Here is a 20,121-nt window from a genome sequence, read left to right as displayed (position 1 = left end):
GGTAAAATTTATCTAGAATTTGTTGAGTATTATTTTTTGCAGAGTAAACAGTGAGTAGAAATAATTTAAGAAAGCTGTCAATTATCGTGCATTCACATGATCATTTTTATACATTTTTACCCTGCACATGTTAGAAAATTTGTTACAATATATATGTACTATAGTTTTTCTTAAAAAAGATTTTGAGGCCCTTTATAGCTTGCTGATAGGTGTGAGCCAAGGCTCCATGTTGAAGACTGTAAATTGACCTATAATTGTTAACTTTTTATAATACATTGTGTCTTGGATGAAGAGTTGTCTCATTCATACCAATTCTTATTTATATAAACAATAGACAGATGCTGTAATTATTTTTCTGTTAAAACAGGTTTGTGGTCTGAATCATCATCTAATGGTTTCATTGTGGACAACACACCACCGGTTATGACAACACCACCTACATTCTCAGCTGACTTTGGTATTAATGGATTGACACAGGTTTATAGAACATCAATGAAAGTGGAATGGGCTGTTGATGATGATGAGTCATATATAAAAAGACAGTTTCTGTCTATCAATTCTCACATTGGAGGAGAGTTCATGCTGTCTTCTCAGTCAGTAAGTTGTCAGTACAATCCCACATCAGGGGAAGACTATTCTTGCTGTCTTCACAGTCCGTAAGTTATCAGTTGAATCTCACATCAGGGCAGACAATTCTTGTTGATATAACATTCAGTAGAATGTATATGTCTGTCAATTCTCATATAGGAGGAGAAATCATGTTATCTTTACAGTCAGTAGGTTATTGTTATAAACTAAGACCAGGGGAGATAATTCATGTTGTCTTTTCTGTCAGTAAGTTTGTCACTTTAACACTTGAGGTAAAAATTGTGCTATAACAGCATTGTTTGTCTCAATCTTACTGCAGGGGAGATAATTCATGTTACATTGAGTAAATTTGTCTCACTCACAACTGAGGAAAGAATTCAGGTTGTTACTGTAAATAAGTTTGTTTCAATCTTACACCAGGGGAGATAATTCATTATGTCTTCACATTCCTAAAGTTTGCATCAGTTCAGTTTAGTGTGATGTTTTTTCCTCCATTAATAGTGGAACACAACCCTATGGTATCATGATTAAGACAATATGTAAACTTGTTTGAGATAAAACTACCACACCAATTTAAAAGAAAAATGTCTTACCCGTAAATTTTAAATTACTTTTAAAGATATATTCTTCTGATGTTTCAATCTCTTTGAAATCTCGTTCTGGAATTATTTCCAAAACATGACATACAAATGGAAAATATCAATGAATTTTAAAAATATTATAATCAAACATAACTCTGTGAAAAAATTGTGCATTTATAATAAATAGTTTTTGAGAAATCCAGTTTTCAAATTTTACGACCAATCAAGTCAGTCTTTTAAGCCAAAATTTTGAGAAATTGGGTGCGGGGTACAAAAAATGATTTTACAAGAATCATGTACATCCCATTTCATTTTTGTCTTTTCAAATTTCTTAGATATGTATTTTTTCAATCATTTATAACAAAAAAGTTGAAATATTTTATGCATTTTGTTCTTAAAACTGAGAAAAATCACAAAGTTACAAAATTGACCGCATGGTAAATTTGACACAAAAAAGCATCAAAATATGATAAAACTTTCTTATATTTACACTTACGTATAGTTTTTTTTAAGTTAAACTTATTCAAATTAGTCCACCTCATCTTTATTGAAAGTATGAAAAAAAGTTATATTGTGGAACTGTTAATTTTTTTCACGATTATAGCCCAAAAATTGTAAAAAATTAATGAAAAATGGGCAAATCATCAAATTGGGTATTTTCAAAGGGCCGTAGCAAAAAAAAGAAGTGCACCACCATATGATTTTTCTTCACCAACTTTTTTTTACAGGCATATAAACCAAAAAATCAGGTTAAGAAAAAAAGTTAAATTCTAGAAATTTTTGGCTCCTCAGAGGTGTACATCCTTAAAGGGGCACTAGCTGTCAAATTCATGGTCACCGATTTGACTCAAATTCTCATATTTGATTTATAACCATGTAAAACATTCATCCAAACTATCAAAAGTCTAAAATAAACAGTTTACAGAGCATGGGTTAGATAATATATAGGTTTGTTTCGTGTGTATTTTAGTCCAGACGCCATCTAATTTTAAAACTATCGATTTTACCTCAGATGACCATATAAGCGATGTAAACATAAATAAAGATATGAATAGATTAAACCAACACATGCAATTGGATTTTTATAGGTCTGTTTGATTTTATTTTATAGATTAAAAATAGATGTTTCTCATTGCTTTTAACCGTATAAGAATGATTTTATGTGCATAGAATTAGTAATCAAATGATTTACTGTAGTTTCACTTTCATTGTTGATATTCTTTTTCTTTAAATAACCAGTACACGTACAATGCATGCATTGTCAATATCTAGCGAGACGTTAAATTAAAGTTCACATGAATACAGATTTAAAGAGGTCGACTCATTCACTTGCAAGTGAATTACTAATTGTCAATGTTTCTTAGCGTAATTTGACAAAATTGAACCTTTTTGGCTGAAAAAAGCCAATTGTTATTTCACTTTCATTATTGATCATGTTGATTGAACAAAAAAAAATCAAACTTTAGATTTTTTATATATCTCGTAGCTAGTGCCCCTTTAATAGTGATCATACTTAAAATCAACAATGCATTACAATCTTGCAATAGGAAAGAAATTGACATGATGTTATGGTTAATTCTACATTACTGGTCAGTACAGTTTTACTTCAGATTTTGTTTTTTATTTCGTATATATTTTGAAACTTTTCATGGATAGTCAAGGTCATTCAGCACACTCTCTTAGCAGTTTGATATCTTAATTGAAATAACATGTTTCCATGTTCAAATGAATAATACTACTACATAGACTTCATTGTTATATTTATCATTTTTAGGTCAACGGTATAACCAGGTCCTATGTATTTACTGGACTAGATTTACATGATGGAGTGACCTATTATGTGACCTTAATTTCCTGTAACAGTGCTGAGATATGTATTACTTCTACCTCCAAGGGGATGTTTGTCGATAGTACACCTCCATCTAGAGGTTTGTAAAAGTATTTGTTCAAGGTTTTATTTGATAAAGTTACTCTCAACTTGAAACTTGGGACACATTGTCCCTTATAATGATATGATCTTTCTAATTGTAAAGCCAAATTAAGAGTTTAGACCCAAATGTCGTGTCCACTGATTATAGAAAATGATAGGTGGGAGTAGGGCATCTGTGTACTATGGACACAGTCTTGTTTGAGACTGAGATCATAAACAAAAATGTCATTTGATATGTATCAGTTAGAAAGGGGAGTGTAGTTATTGATTTATAAACAATGACTAAAACTACATGTTGCTTTTTCAGGAACATTTGCTGTGGCTACTGACCATGCAAGCAATCCAGACTTAGCCAGAAATGAAAAAGGCTGGATGACTTGGGGTACAAATGCTGTTTATCTGGCATGGCTAGGATTCAGTGATATCCATTCAAAGATAGATCATTATATGGTCACTGTAGGCTCATCATACATGGCTAAAGATTTGAATAAGGTGAGTGATATAATACAATTATATGGGGTACCTACCATGCCTAGGATTCAGTGATATCCATTCAAAGATAGATCATTATATGGTCACTGTAGGCTCATCAACATTGGCTAAAGATTTGACTAAGGTGAGTGGAAGTAAAGGATCTTGAATGGATGGGAAGTTACAGAAACTTCCACTGAAGATAAGTCAATATTTATTCAAAGAAGAGTCGTAATGCATTGCAATTTATTTTTTTAAGGTTGAAAACTTTTAGAAATGAAAACATTTTGATTTAAAATAAAGTTTTTGTAAACTAAGAACAAGGTTTAAATATTTTTGGACATACAATTGCATGAAATGCAATGTGAACTCTATTGTGTCTAGCTTAATAGCTTTATTGTCCAGACTTGATTTCTACCTTTGAGGTCTCAAACACCATAGAGCATTGAATAGGCCATTCCTGAGATACTATCAATGTCCAAATCATTGATTGATTGGTCTTAAACACCACTTTCAGCGCTATACTGCTATTTCATTGTGGTCAATTTCTTGGTAAACGATGCTGGAGTGCGCTGAGAGATCCACCACCTTTGGTAGAAAAACTGAGATTGAAGTCAAGCACTCCTGATATATGCAGGATTTAAACTCACAACCTCAGTGTTGACTTGACTATGATACGGTAGTTCAACTACTTAGAACACTCAGCCACTGAGGTCCACATTAAGCATTTTTTTATGATACATACTTAAATATATGAAATAGCTATAGGAAGAATGTTGCATGAGTGCCAACTCCATCCAAGTAACAATTTATAAAAGTAAACCATTATAGGTCAAAGTATGTATGTAACAAACATTACTCAAGAAAGTTTTGAATTAAGACATTAGTTTTCTTGATTAAATTGATGGATAGTTGTCTCATTGGCAAGCATAGCACATCTTCTCATTTTTTGATGGAAAGTATATTTATGATATATTATTCATTTCCATCGTCAATAAACCTAGATTGTATTATACTTGTTTAGGATCACACAGCTAAGTACATTCATGTCGATACCAACACTGACCATGGGGATGAGGGCAAAGTTCAATTGTACAAAGTTGAGACACAAACACTGACTAATTATGATGAACTGTTTGTTACTGTGTGGGCAGTAAATAAGGTTTGTATTCTTAAAACTAGAGTTAGGTAAAGACAGCAACAATTATATTTTACTTAGAACACAATTTTTTTGGAAAACTTTTTAAAAGGGGGAAATGGTGCCTAAAAACTAGAAATAAAAAAACATTACCATTGGCAAAAAAGAACAATAATTCCAATGACACTATACAGTAAACAGAAGATTGAGCAACATAATCCTTGATATAAAATACTAGAGGTGAAATCATCAATTAGAGCTCAAATAGCGATACCATTCATGTGTTTGTATATGTCTTTTTGTCACCCATTGTAAAGACTTTCGTAAAAAGAGTTTTTAAAAATCATTTGTCACTGATTTAAGATTCTTATTTTCAATTATGTATTTTTATGATTTCTATTTTCCTTTATAAGATAACATGCATGTGTTACAATTTATTGTTTGTGTTCAATTAAGGTTGGTTTGCGAAGTCATATGGTGCACTCAGCCTTTACGAAGACTCCACCAAGTTCTTTGGATTTAGTTAGAAGATGTGATGCTCTATCATGTGAAGGTCATTGTGTATGTGCTCCACAGGACCAACGATGTCCTTATTCCTCGACTTTGGGAAACTGTACTGATGTATCAGATAGTAAGTATGTCAAGGTCATGATATGTGAAGGTCATTGTGTATGTCCTCCGCTGGATCAAAGATGTCCTTATTGCAAAACTTGGGAAACTGTACTGGTGTATCTGATAGTAAGCATGTCAAGGTCATGTGTAGGTTATTGTGTTTGTGCTCCACTGGACTGAGCTTTGGTAAACTATAATGATTTTTCAGACATCAGACATTGATATGAGTTGTGGAAATGCCAATGAAAAAGCTGGAAAACCATGTCAAAATAAAGTGGATTTAAGCAATCAAAATTTTTACATATGGCTTTCAACAATGAGAAAAACCTATACCTATAGCCACTTATAAATGGTCATAACATGGCAAAATGTGAAAAAATTCAAAAGAAACAACCAAGGCCAAAACAATAAACAAAAACAAATATGACAGACAGCAAAGTACAGCAACCACTGAAATACATGGAAATAGTTCATTTAAAAAATAAATTGTGCCAATCATACAATTTTGGATTAAATTTAAAGACCTTTTTCAAGTACAAAGTATTTATTGAATTTTACAGTGACCAATGATATTTTACTTGATAAGTGTACTTTCTGGTCACCAGTTGCATTATATTTTGTAGGTGTATTTTCTGGTACCCAGTATACATTATTTCTAGTGAAGGATACAAATGGCTACTCTACTGTTGATCAGGCGGTGACAGCATCTAATAATGTTCTCAGAGCGACATGGCTCATTTCACAGATATATCCATCTAAACCTAAATGGTACGTCTTATCGTGGATGTATTTGTCATATTCCTGATAGCCGGTATGTCATATTGATTTAATTTGCCTTGTGCTATCATCACACATTTGTTTGGTAACAATCCATATATAGATATAGGAAGATGTGGTATGAGTGCCAATGAGACAACTTTCCATCCAAATAACAATTTAAAAGAGTAAACCATTATAGGTCAATGTACGGCCTTCAACGCAGAGCCTTGGCTCACACCAAACAGCAAGCTATAAAGGGCCCCAAAAATTACTAGTGTAAAACCATTCAAACAGGAAAACCAACGGTCTAATCCAACGAGAAAGGAGAAACATGTATGAACTACTTAATTATGATTGGATTTTAACCAATAAAATGTCATATCTTCCTCCTCCTTCATCTTCTATAACCCTTCTATCATTACACATATATATATATTATAGGTATGAATGGAGTGTTGGGTATGCAGACAGGTTAGGACCAGAAGGTATCTTTGACCCAGTAAATGATAAAGTGTGGCAGGACGCTGGTCAGTTGATGGATGCAGTGTTCACAATTGGTCCAGGTAAAATGATTATTGTAACATGTATATGACTCCTACCCCTATTGAACAGCTGAACGAACTTCAATTGTATATGTATTGGATGTGACTTATTACCATATGAATGTGTTGTGACTAAATATCTTTCAATTTGTTGTGACTAACAACCCCCTATGAGTTTTGTTCTTGTATATTATTCTCTTTGCGTTTAACTAAACATCCTGTAAACATTTTATGACCAATAACACATTGAGTATTTTGGGACTAATGACCAAATTGAGTATTGAGTCTCCCAATCATTTTGCATATTTTGTAAGCACCTGGTAGCAACCCCCTTGAATATTGTGTTACTTGCAACCTTATTGAGTATTTCATGAGTATCAACCCTCTGTGTATATTTTGTGACTAATCACAACTTTGTATATTTTGTGACATATCACAGCTGTGTATATTTTGTGAGTGTTTTGTGAGTAGCAACCCCCAGTGTATATTTTGTGACTAACTACCCCTGTGTATATCTTATGACTAACCTATCTTCCTTTACACAGGTAAAGACTTACTGAAGAACACATTGGTATATTCAGTGTATGTAAAAGTTTGGTATTCCTCGAATATCTGTGCTGTATTTAAAACAAATGGTATATATGTGATGACACAAGCACCTGTTTTAGCAACAGTCCGAGGCACAGCTGTAAGTAGGAGAGATGATAGCAGGAGTAGATAGTTTTCAATGACATATATAATATAAACTATTTTGTTAAGAGAAAGGTTAAGTCTATTTAAAGTTTTCTGTTCTTGAAAGAAAAGAAAGTATATATATGGGGTCCATGACACAAAATCAGGATATGCACACCAAAAAACATAAAAAGCAGAGGAACAGCACTTTTATTGCTGATCTTCATCTCAAAGTCACAATGAGACAAAAAAAAGTACAAACTCTCACCTTGTTGGCATGTGTTAGTTAAAAGTAAAGTATTAAAGTATGATCAATGAACTGAATATTTTCCTCACCATTAAAAATGTTTGGTTTAGGTATTGTTGATTAATATTATGAATTCAAGTTTTCAGTTGATTCTCAGAATGAAATTATCAGAACTCAGTTAGTTTTCATATAATAATACATTTTATTGTGTTAAAAGTCCAGAGAAGGAGGGAGGAATGTAATGAAATGGATATATATATTAACATAGGTAACAGAAAAAGTACAAGGCACAACAGCTAAAGATGATGATTTCATGAGGATAGGACGACCTATAACTTACACATGGAAAAATAAATTCCTGAATGCTGAGGCAACGATAGAGAAATATAGACTGTACCTTAGTTCATTTCCTGGAGGTTAGTATATGGTTCATATGATCTTCTGAGGTCAATTAAAGTTCACAATGATAAAATGTATTGATTATGTGTATTATATGTGTCTGATAAATGTAGTAACAAAAATATTGTTTTATGCTTTAATGCGATGACGTTGTCGGTTATGAAAATCTGACTATTACAAGAGTTTGCACCTTCAACTGGCTTGTTCAATTATGACATCTAGTTTTCTTACTTTCCTCAGAAGATTCCAGTGTGATGTCACGACTATGCCTGCTGACGTCACAAAGAAGATACTCTTCTTTTTACAAATATTTAACAAAGGAGTGTTAAGTGTTAAGAAACAGATACCTCCACCAAATCTTGTGCTCTACAATTCATACACTCTCAATATTAAAATATCAATTATTTTATAAGGCTTGACTTAAAGATTTTAAAATTTTGAGTGGATAAATATTGTATTTCACTTGATGCAGTGGTAGAATCTATATTTATTCAGTTGATGTTGATATTTAGCAGTCATTTTCCGTGTTAACAGTGTAAAATATAACATAACCATTATATGTAGAGTAGAGATCATGCTACACTGGGTTTTGACTTAGACAATCCCATTTTTAATAGGTTAAGATATTCTGAAGATACATTGGACAGTGACAGGATACAATATATCCAGATTTAATCTGATATCTAATGCTATGATCTGCCATGATATCTAGGATTTGTTTTGTCTCTAGGTTATGATATCCTGACAATACCAGAGGTTATACCAGGGACAGCCACAGGATACAATATGTCTAGAATCAACCTGATTCCTGGTGTTAGATATTACTCTAATGTCATAGCTTATAACTATGCCGGAGCCCACACTACGTCCACATCTGATGGATTTATTGTGGATCATGTGGATCCATCGTCTGGCATTGTTTATGATGGATTAGGTAAGTTCACAATCCCCAAAGTCAGTTGCCATGCTTTCTTTGGATTATTTTATCTGTTTTATCCTTAGATAATGTGTTTTTTCTAAGTTATACTACTTTCGAGAGTTCTTAGTGTTCAGTCTGATCTTTTCAGTCTTTGAACCGTCAGTTATTCAATGAAATCTAGCATCAGTTTGAAAAGAAATTTCTGAATTATAAACCTGAGAAATGATGGTAACCTCACCCTTTAATGTGACCTATTGAGAACCAATAGCAATATTGATACTTAAGAAATACTTTACAGGAATACTGGACCTAGAATATCAGAACTCCACAGACTTTGTGGCAGCTCACTGGCATGGATTTATAGATACAGAGTCTGGTGTACTGTCATACCACTGGTGTGTAGGGGGGACAACTCATGTACACAGAATTTACGCCAACACAGAATGTAGTGTTTTACCATGGACTAATGTTGGACTTCATACCTCTGCCTCAAAGAATCTATCTATAGAGATATCACAGGGTAGGTCAATGTGAATAACTTTAATATTTCAATGTTACTGTCAATATTTCTAGAGAAATAGCTTCTTTCAAAACAAACCAAAATTCATAGTAGGCAATTTGCTAAAAAATAACCATTATAATATGAATAAGCTATACATATATAAATATACTCTCATGAAGTATATAAATTTATTTGTAATAAACAAAAGTGAACCAACTCCTGGTGAATTTTCTTGTATTAAAGGTAGCATCCTTAAAGTGTATACATCAATGTATGCAATATTGTTATAATAAACCAAACAAATGTAGGGTCTAGCTTACAACAACAACAATTGGCACACAAAAGGTAGTTTTATGCATTTCAACGGCCATTTTCTGTCCTCACATATTAAAGGTGGTGAGTCAAACCATGCTTTTCTTCTTTTGACATTCATTTCTTCATTTTTATGTTTCATATGTTCATTTTGTATATATTAGATACCAATTGTTACAATTTCAGGGTCCTCCACCATGTAATATACCTGGCTAAGGGGTTTAGGGCACTAAAGACATGTATAAAATATAAATCAAACAAAAAGCTTTCAAATTATATTTTTTGTTTTGAATTCGAACACAAATGAGGCTGATACATGTAATAATCACAACAATCGTGGATAAGGTAATACAGTTCCAGAAAAGAAGGAATCAACATACAGCAAGAGTCTCATTAAGTGTCAATGTTATAAGACTTTCTTTATGTTATTAATTTGTTGTTATAATTTCTTTTTTAGGAATGACAATCTACAGTAAAGTGTATGCTATTGATAGTGTTGGCAGAAGGTCATCTATCAATGTCTCTGATGGGATAATAATTGATATTACTCCTCCTATTCCAGAAAAGTTCATACATGCATCAGAAATTCTTGGAAATAATACGTCATTTGAAAACACTGGTGGAGATGATGTAGATTTTGAAAACGTTAGTTCTACTGATATTTGTATGGTTTCCAAAAGTTACCATCCCTTGTTATGGATACCTTCTGAGATAACTTGTATGGCTGTGGTGTCGTCAGATATTAATTTAGCTAAAGACGGTCGATCCTTTTTGTTTATAAGAGGAAATGTTCACCAGGAGTTAGACCAAGTCAGGGCAGGATATCTATACAAAGTCTCATTCTTCTCAAGCCATTTACCAATAACAGATTCTGTTGGAGCAAGCAAAGAAGGGTTTGTACAGCTTGATGATGCAAAACATGTTTTTCTGATCTACACGAAGCCCTATCGTCACGATGGACATGGGCTTGGAAACAGTCGTGAGAAAATCTCCTGGCATGCTCACACCTTCTATTTCAAAGCCACCAATGATCATGCAAATATCACAATTGGAAGTATGGACATGACTACTGGGATATTTTTAGATGACCTTTCTGTACAGGAAGTTAACTTAACAACAGGTGCTACTAGTGGCCATGTGCTTGGTCATGTTGTTTATTTACATGAATGGAGTTCTATCCATGGATCCTGGAGTTTCACAGATCTGGAATCACCAGTAGTAGATTACACTTGGGCTATAGGTAAATACATTTTAAACTTTGGTTAAGGTTGTGATAGAGGGAGGGGGTTGATGGGGCCCCCTTTTGTGGAATAAATTTGGATGATTAGATGTGGAATCATTGATGCATTACTAGAGTGGCCTCTTTTAGAGCAGTCAGTGGGCACCCCTAATGAAAATTTCTGCATCCACCACTAATTTGTCCACTCAGATCCCATGTTATTATATCTATTTCATGAGAAAGGGAGGTACAAAGATCTGACCATGTAGGACTCAATAGATTTGTTTGTGTTGTAGGTTATGCAGAGGGAGGTACACAGATCCAACCATTTAGAAGTGCTGGTTTAATGAACTTTGCCTTTAACAACAATGTAACCCTGGTCCATAACACCTATATTTATGTGACGGCTATTGCTACTAATGCTGCAGGATTGAGGGGTGTGTCATATTCTGATCCCATACTGGTAGATCTGACACCCCCTGATATTAAATATGTTAATGATGGAGCAGGTAAATATATTTTATTTCAGTTTAAGTTAAGATATAATTATGAATAACAGGAATTGTGGTGTTCACATCAAGGATGCAGCAACCAATCAATAAGAATTAAAAAAAAAATAATAAAAGTCAGCTTACTTTCAGCTTGCTATGTGGTTGGTGTTTTGCTCATTAAAGGTTGTAAGGTAATCTGTAGTTGCTGACTTGTTTTGTCTCAGAATAGCGTCCAGTGGTGGAGAGTTGTCTCCTTAGTAATCTGGCCAAGCTTTCTTAAACAGTCTTTATAAAACTAAAAGCATTTATACATGTCAACCCTTTAATAGCCTGAAACTCAAAGTGAATGTGAATTGATATATCCCGTAATATTTACAGAACAATCCCTAAATGACTTTTTATCTACATTGAGAAAATGCATCAGTGGGGAATAATGGATTCATAATAGATATCTCCTACTCTGAAGAGGGGGACATTATAGCACTTATCTAATGATAGATATCTCCTACTCTGAAGTGGGGGATATTATAATAATGATCTAATGATAGATATCTCCTACTCTGAAGAAGGGGGATATTATAATAATGATCTAATGATAGATATCTCCTACTCTGAAGAGGGGGATATTATAACACTGATTTAATGATAGATATCTCCTACTCTGAAGAGGGGGATATTATAATACTGATCTGATGATAGATATCTCCTACTCTGAAGAGGGGGATATTATAACACTTATCTAATGATAGATATCTCCTACTTTGAAGAGGGGGATATAATAACACTGATCTTATGATAGATATCGCCTACTCTGAAGAGGGGGATATTATAACACTTATCTAATGATAGATATCTCCTACTTTGAAGAGGGGGATATAATAACACTGATCTAATGATAGATATCTCCTACTCTGAAGAGGGGGATATTATAATACTGATCTGATGATAGATATCTCCTACTCTGAAGAGGGGGATATTATAACACTTATCTAATGATAGATATCTCCTACTTTGAAGAGGGGGATATAATAACACTGATCTAATGATAGTTATCTCCTACTCTGAAGAGGGGGATATAATAACACTGATCTTATGGTAGATATCTCCTACTCTGAAGAGGGGGATATTATAACACTTATCTAATGATAGATATCTCCTACTCTGAAGTGGGGGATATTATAATAATGATCTAATGATAGATATCTCCTACTCTGAAGAGGGGGATATTATAACACTGATCTTATGATAGATATCTCCTACTCTGAAGAGGGGGATATTATAATACTGATCTGATGATAGATATCTCCTACTCTGAAGAGGGGGATATTATAACACTGATCTTATGATAGATATCTCCTACTTTGAAGAGGGGGATATAATAACACTGATCTAATGATAGATATCTCCTACTCTGAAGAGGGGGATATTATAACACTGATCTTATGATAGATATCTCCTACTCTGAAGAGGGGGATATTATAATACTGATCTGATGATAGATATCTCCTACTCTGAAGAGGGGGATATAATAACACTGATCTTATGATAGATATCTCCTACTCTGAAGAGGGGGATATTATAACACTTATCTAATGATAGATATCTCCTACTCTGAAGAGGGGGATATTATAACACTGATCTTATGATAGATATCTCCTACTCTGAAGAGGGGGATATTATAATACTGATCTGATGATAGATATCTCCTACTCTGAAGAGGGGGATATAATAACACTGATCTTATGATAGATATCTCCTACTCTGAAGAGGGGGATATTATAACACTTATCTAATGATAGATATCTCCTACTCTGAAGAGGGGGATATTATAACACTGATCTTATGATAGATATCTCCTACTCTGAAGAGGGGGATATTATAATACTGATCTGATGATAGATATCTCCTACTCTGAAGAGGGGGATATTATAACACTTATCTAATGATAGATATCTCCTACTCTGAAGAGGGGGATATTATAATACTGATCTGATGATAGATATCTCCTACTCTGAAGAGGGGGATATTATAACACTTATCTAATGATAGATATCTCCTACTCTGAAGAGGGGGATATTATAACACTGATCTTATGATAGATATCTCCTACTCTGAAGAGGGGGATATTATAATACTGATCTGATGATAGATATCTCCTACTCTGAAGAGGGGGATATTATAACACTTATCTAATGATAGATATCTCCTACTTTGAAGAGGGGGATATAATAACACTGATCTAATGATAGATATCTTCTACTCTGAAGAGGGGGATATTATAACACTTATCTAATGATAGATATCTCCTACTCTGAAGAGGGGGATATTATAATACTGATCTGATGATAGATATCTCCTACTTTGAAGAGGGGGATATTATAGCACTTATCTAATGATAGATATCTCCTACTCTGAAGAGGGGGATATTATAACACTGATCTGATGATAGATATCTCCTACTTTGAAGAGGGGGATATAATAACACTGATCTAATGATAGATATCTCCTACTCTGAAGAGGGGGATATTATAATACTGATCTGATGATAGATATCTCCTACTCTGAAGTGGGGGATATTATAATAATGATCTAATGATAGATATCTCCTACTCTGAAGTGGGGGATATTATAATAATGATCTAATGATAGATATCTCCTACTCTGAAGAGGGGGGATATTATAATAATGATCTAATGATAGATATCTCCTACTCTGAAGAGGGGGATATTATAACACTGATTTAATGATAGATATCTCCTACTCTGAAGAGGGGGATATTATAACACTGATCTTATTATAGATATCTCCTACTCTGAAGAGGGGGGATATTATAATAATGATCTAATGATAGATATCTCCTACTCTGAAGAGGGGGATATTATAACACTTATCTAATGATAGATATCTCCTTCTCTGAAGAGGGGATATTATAACACTTTGAGTTAAAACAAAAGAAAGAGAGAGAAAGAAAGAAATAAAACATAGATTTGCCTAAAAACTGAGCACGGCTTAACAGATACAAAACACTGTGAAAAAAAGACTGATGTTGTGTGTATTTATGGTCTAATGATTGATCCATAGTAATTCTCCTAAAAGGGTGGATATAATAAGATTCTAAACACTAACAGGTTGGGCATGCATGTTGTTGCTATCATCTTACCAACCGTGCCATTCAAGGTTGTTAAAAACTTCCATTTGTTGTCTTTCATCTAACAAATAAAAACCTTTCAAGTATTTACATGCAGTAAAACTTATTTATATTAAATATGACAGGTACAGACGAGGATGCCTGGGAATTAAATGAAGTGATTGCTAACTGGGCTGTGGAAGATCCTGAGTCTGGTATCCTGTTATGTGATTGGGCTATAGGTAACAGATAGTTTAATAAAACCCACTAATAATTATAAATCCACAGTATAAAGGATTGTGATGAATATATTTTTTTATTGGCAAGATGTTCTTTTAATGTTCAAAGAATCTTAATCAGTAGAAAAATTTGATTTTTCAGCTGTATAAATACACTGCATCTAATGCTATAAATCAAAAATATTCTATATGTATTTCAGAAGTTAACAATATTTAGTATTTCTAAGCATTTTAACTGTAAACTATATAAACATTCAGAAGTGAAATGGGAACATTATTGTAGTACATTACAGTGGATTAATACTAAAGTAAATCATATAGGAAAAAGAAGAGTTATTATTTCACTTTGTAAATATTGCACAAAAGATAGCCATAAATGTCAGATGTGTTTTGCATTGTTTAGGTTACCAGCCTGGAGGGAATGACCTACTACCATACACTGAAGTAACATCTACAACAGCCTACAAAGAGTTCCCTTACAGTGTGTTAATAGGGTATACTATTTACACAACACTGAAATGTGAGAACAAAGCAGGATTATCTTCTGTGATGTCATCAAATGGAGTAAAGACTTCAAACCTGCCTCCTACAGCCACATCAGCAGTGGTCCAAACTTTACCTTTGTCATTGACAGAGTACAGTCCAAGGGACTCATATCAAGGTGTTAATGATAGAATCAGACTAAAGTGGACAGGATTTGATGATAATATAGGAGTAGAGAGATACAAGGTAAATTTTCTAATTAGATATCTGCCAACACACCAGTTCTAGGGGAGAACTCAATCTTTTTACTTTAAGATCTAAAATCTCCCCCTTGGACCTGTCACCTTAAAAAACAATTTGTCTGTCAATGAATAAAACCAATAGCAGGGGCATTAGTGACCATGGATACAATCTTCTTGTTGAAATTTGATTGTAGAATTCAAATTTATTAGTGTCTTTGTTTTTCTATCTCTATAAAAACTTGAAAAAAGTGTTTGATTATCTCCCTTTATAAATCAATTTATGAACTTTTAGCTGTTAGTAATGTTAGTTTGTGTGCTGATATAATCAATGACAAGTTTGATATATTTTTTTAATATTTTTCTGTACATGGATTCCGTATGATTTTCTGATTTTCTAATTACAGGTGTTTTATCGCGATGACGGGATATCAGAGTTAATGTTCTTTGCAGATGTACAGGATGTACTGTATGCACATTTTACAAAGATGGCGCTGACAGAAGGATCTCACAACTTCTCAGTACAAGCTATAAATAAACTGTTTAAACGCAGCAATAAGGCTACCTCATATACTATAACAGATATGTCATCTCCCGTAGTCGATGGTAAGCTATAGATAAACACAGCAATAAAGCTACGTCATATACTATGTCATCTCCGGTAGTCCATACATAGTAAGCTATTAATAAATTGGTATGATTGCCATGAGACAAGTCTCAACTAGAGACCAAATGACACAGAAATTAACAGCTATATGTCACCTTATTGCCTTCAACAATGAGCACAGATCATACCACATAGTCAGCTATAAAAGGCCATGAAATCACAAATGTAAAACAATTCAAACGAGAAAAATAACAGTATATTATGTATACCAAACTTCATAACAAAACAACATTTTATCATGTTTATTATAAATTTCAAAAGTTTGCACATAGCATTGCATGTTAAGTTGTTCGTCTATTCCCACCCTTTTGTTGGCTTTTTGTCCATGGTGCTTTCAATCTTTCTTTAACTTGAACTGAAGTTTTTTTATTGACATCCTCACCCCTTTTTAGCAATTTTAACCTTTACATTTTTTTTACAGCAACAAAGACCCTGACAATTAATTGGCTAAACAAACAGATCGTTGTTTCATGGGACAGTATTTTTACATCAAACAATGACATATTCTACGAAGTGTCGTCTGGTTCTACACTAGGGGGAGTTAATATTATCCAGTGGCAGGAAACCAATCAAACAAGTATAACATTTGGTATACCAGCCTCTGTAGCAGCCATCACTGGGTTACCAGTCTATGTAACAGTCACAGCCATCTCTGTCGGTGGATTTTCAGCATCGAAAACAGGAACTTTCAAACTTCCATAGATGTTACTTTTCTCTGTTAACCAGTAACAACAAAAACTAAGACATATTGTTTATGAAACAATGAACCCACAGTTTTAAACATGGGCATTAATGATAATGTTTTATTTCCTCAATTTTTTTTAGTATCTTACTAATAAACTTATTCATTTGAATAATACATGAAGGTACAAATACATCTATTTATGCAGGGACTTTCTATACTAACGGGACTCGTCTCTATTGATTTTAACTGATTACTCAGCCGCCTGTTTAAAGCTACCACCCAAGAATAAACTTAAGTCACGTATCTGATATACGATGCTAGTAGTTATTTGCGTATTTCACAGTACATTGTAATTGTATAATTATTATTAGTTGTATATATAAAATCTGATTAATAGCGATTTAAGATGACAAAAAATATAAGATTTTGAAAGAATGATGAATTATTAAACTTAGACGTATCTTTTTGAAGAACTTCCCAGTTATGTAAAATGGTTTACATACCAAACAAGATGGCGGCCACTGAAAATTCAACTAACAAATTCCTCAAAGTTCAAAGATCAATATTTAAAAAACGATCCGAGAAATCTTTTGAAAAACAGCATTTTGCAATGACAAAATGTATAAAATTTCATAAAAACGATTTTTTGTTAAACTTGAACAAATAGTTCATTTGTAGAACTTTACGAAGAATACTTTATAAATGTGAAATGATTTGCTATAAAGTCACTTGACATCAGCTACGGCCAAGATTAGTCTGATAATTTGTATAGATATCTTTATAAGTGACCAGTCCCGTTAGTATAGAAAGTCCCTGATTTATGGCAGTAAAGGTTTTTTTTACAAAAACTATTTAATAAAGAGAAAAATGACAGAAATTGTGTAAGATTATATATTAATTTTCTTAGTTTTATTTTGCTAACTCTTCCTTAAAAGTTTTATTTTTCGTTCTATTATTCCCGGTTCAGAAAGTTTGAACAGTAATATGTTATCTTGCCACTCTTACGAATGGATATTTTAAAGACTTAAATGTCATCTTTTACTTATTTGTGACAATTTATTACCTGTGAGTGTCATATGTTTTTTTATTTCCGTCCAACTTTTTTATACTTATTGTTACTTATTTTTTCATGTTATCTTTATTCATATTTGTGATATCTAAAAATGTGATATTTTGAGAGTTGGATTTCTCTCTCTTTAGATATACCCAAATTATTTGTCATTTTTTCATAGGATCTCCTAAAGTTTACAAAGGCATGTAATTCTTGCTTTATAACATGTACAGGAATGAGTTTCGATTTGTTAAGGCAGACCAAATAATGTTTTTCAGAGTAACTTTTCTTTATTTCTTAGACAAGAAGAAATATTCGAAGTGAACATATGTATTGATGCCACTCAAAATAAATTTTATTAAATTTTCATTCTAATTCTAGATCATTACATATTGAAACTTTCTGAAATAGACTATAGTAAAAAAGAAAAGAAATTGGAGAAATTCCTTGTTCACAACCTGTACTTGTTAAAAATTGTACACAGTTATTACTTCAGTCTTGGTGAAATTCAGATTGATTTTCATGTATCTATGATTTGAGCTGCGCTGGATAGAAATCCACAAATGAATATTAAAACATCTTTACTCATATCGGGTTGAAAAAAATATATATGCCTTCAATGCTAAGTCTGTAACTATATGAAAATTGAGATGATAAAACAACCATGCAAAACAGGCCAACATTCATGTTTTATTTCATATTTAAATATTCAAAGATCAATCGACCACTTATACATTCATATGTATACATGCTCTACCATACGGTTAATTTCTATCCAATGCAGCTCATTTGTTAATATTGTAATAACATGTAATAATGTTAATGAATGTTCTTTTTCTCAAAGGATACAAAATAAATTCAAAACAATTGTTTTTCTTCTTTTATTTTTTTCCAAAAAAAAAATGGATAAATACCAAGGGGCAACAAAACTGTAGGATGAAGATTGATTCATTAATTTTATATATTTAAAGCCACTTTCTGCACTCTTGGTTGTATTGTGGTGGCAAAGTTTTACTGGAGGAGGAAGCCAAAGTCATGTCACAAAGAGGGAGTCACATTTAGTAATGTCACGAACAGGGAGTTACCTTCTGTAATGTCACAAACTGGTAAACAAATTCTGTAATGTCACAAACCGGTAAACAAATTCTGTAATGTCACAAACAGGGAGTCACATCTAGTAATGTCACAAACAGGGAATCACATTCGGTAATGTCGCAAACAGGGAGTCACATTCGGTAATGTCGCAAACAGGGAGTCACATTTGTTAATAATATAAACAAAGAGTCACATTCTGTAATGTCACATACAGGGAATCACAATTGGTTATGTCACAGACAGGGAGTCACATTCAGTAATGTCACAAACAGGGTGTCACATTCGGTAATGTCACACAAACAGGGAGTCACATTCTGTAATGTCACAAACAGGGAGTTACATTTGGTAATGACTCATAAACAGGAAGTCACATTTGGTAATCAATTTCTTCATCTGTTGAAACCTTTCAGATTTTTTTTTGTTTTGAAATGGAAGTACTGTGGATTCATTATTATTCTAATCTAAATCTAATATCCACGAAAATGCAAGTTTATCCCAATCCACGAAAATTGATACCCACGAAAATTAATGAATCCACAGTAACTCCTTTATGCCAACAATAACAATTTGTTAGTTTTAAGGTTCCATTAAAGTCAAAATAAAGGACACTTCATAAACATCTAAACTTTGCCTGTATTTTTCTACCTATAATGAATAAAGACCTAAACTATGAGAACTTATGTTCATTTAAACATACTTAACATATACACACTGTGTAAATTGTAAATAAAATTGAAATTGTTATGTTGTGGCCAAACCGGTTCTTGGGGTGAACACTTAATTTTCCAAAAAATCTGGAGGCCAGCGAGACGACTTAATTTGTTTATAATTGGTATGAAAGAATACTTATATATCTAATGCAGGGCAAGGGATATGCCATCTTTTTTTTGTTTTGACGGGGAAGTAACTCCTTACTAACCATATATGGTAACTAACCCCACATTTTTTAGGACACCCTATATCAAATATATATAGTCACCATGTGTAGTCCTTTCACCAATCATATCCCTGTAATAAATCTATAGGAGGTAAGATAAAGTTTGTTATAGGTATTTATGTATATGGACTAGGTGTTAATTTGCCATTTCGGCTATTGGTACTTTACGGAACGGAACGGAACGGAACGGAACGGAACTGAATTTCATTTAAGGTA

General features: G+C 33.0%; 1 protein-coding gene across 1 annotated transcript in view; it reads left to right on the top strand.

The window, feature by feature from the left end:
- Positions 1–18,745, top strand: part of LOC143082217 (uncharacterized) — an 89,989-nt gene extending 71,244 nt beyond the window's left edge. Inside the window, exons 38-54 of the mRNA XM_076257803.1 lie at positions 368–597; positions 2,944–3,097; positions 3,407–3,591; positions 4,595–4,732; positions 5,165–5,339; positions 5,944–6,088; positions 6,521–6,642; positions 7,167–7,309; positions 7,809–7,956; positions 8,670–8,873; positions 9,157–9,378; positions 10,130–10,912; positions 11,188–11,400; positions 14,656–14,751; positions 15,152–15,477; positions 15,878–16,076; positions 16,559–18,745. Of these exons, the coding sequence (XP_076113918.1) occupies positions 368–597; positions 2,944–3,097; positions 3,407–3,591; positions 4,595–4,732; positions 5,165–5,339; positions 5,944–6,088; positions 6,521–6,642; positions 7,167–7,309; positions 7,809–7,956; positions 8,670–8,873; positions 9,157–9,378; positions 10,130–10,912; positions 11,188–11,400; positions 14,656–14,751; positions 15,152–15,477; positions 15,878–16,076; positions 16,559–16,839 (3,764 nt within the window). The 3' untranslated portion in view covers positions 16,840–18,745. The remainder of the gene's footprint in view (positions 1–367; positions 598–2,943; positions 3,098–3,406; positions 3,592–4,594; positions 4,733–5,164; positions 5,340–5,943; positions 6,089–6,520; positions 6,643–7,166; positions 7,310–7,808; positions 7,957–8,669; positions 8,874–9,156; positions 9,379–10,129; positions 10,913–11,187; positions 11,401–14,655; positions 14,752–15,151; positions 15,478–15,877; positions 16,077–16,558) is intronic.
- Positions 18,746–20,121: the final 1,376 nt, after the last annotated feature.

Source organism: Mytilus galloprovincialis, chromosome 7 (genome assembly GCF_965363235.1).
Source record: "Mytilus galloprovincialis chromosome 7, xbMytGall1.hap1.1, whole genome shotgun sequence".
Classification (NCBI taxonomy): domain Eukaryota; kingdom Metazoa; phylum Mollusca; class Bivalvia; order Mytilida; family Mytilidae; genus Mytilus; species Mytilus galloprovincialis.
The sequence above is the reverse complement of the archived record's forward strand: the minus strand, read 5'-3'. Positions and strand labels throughout refer to the sequence as shown.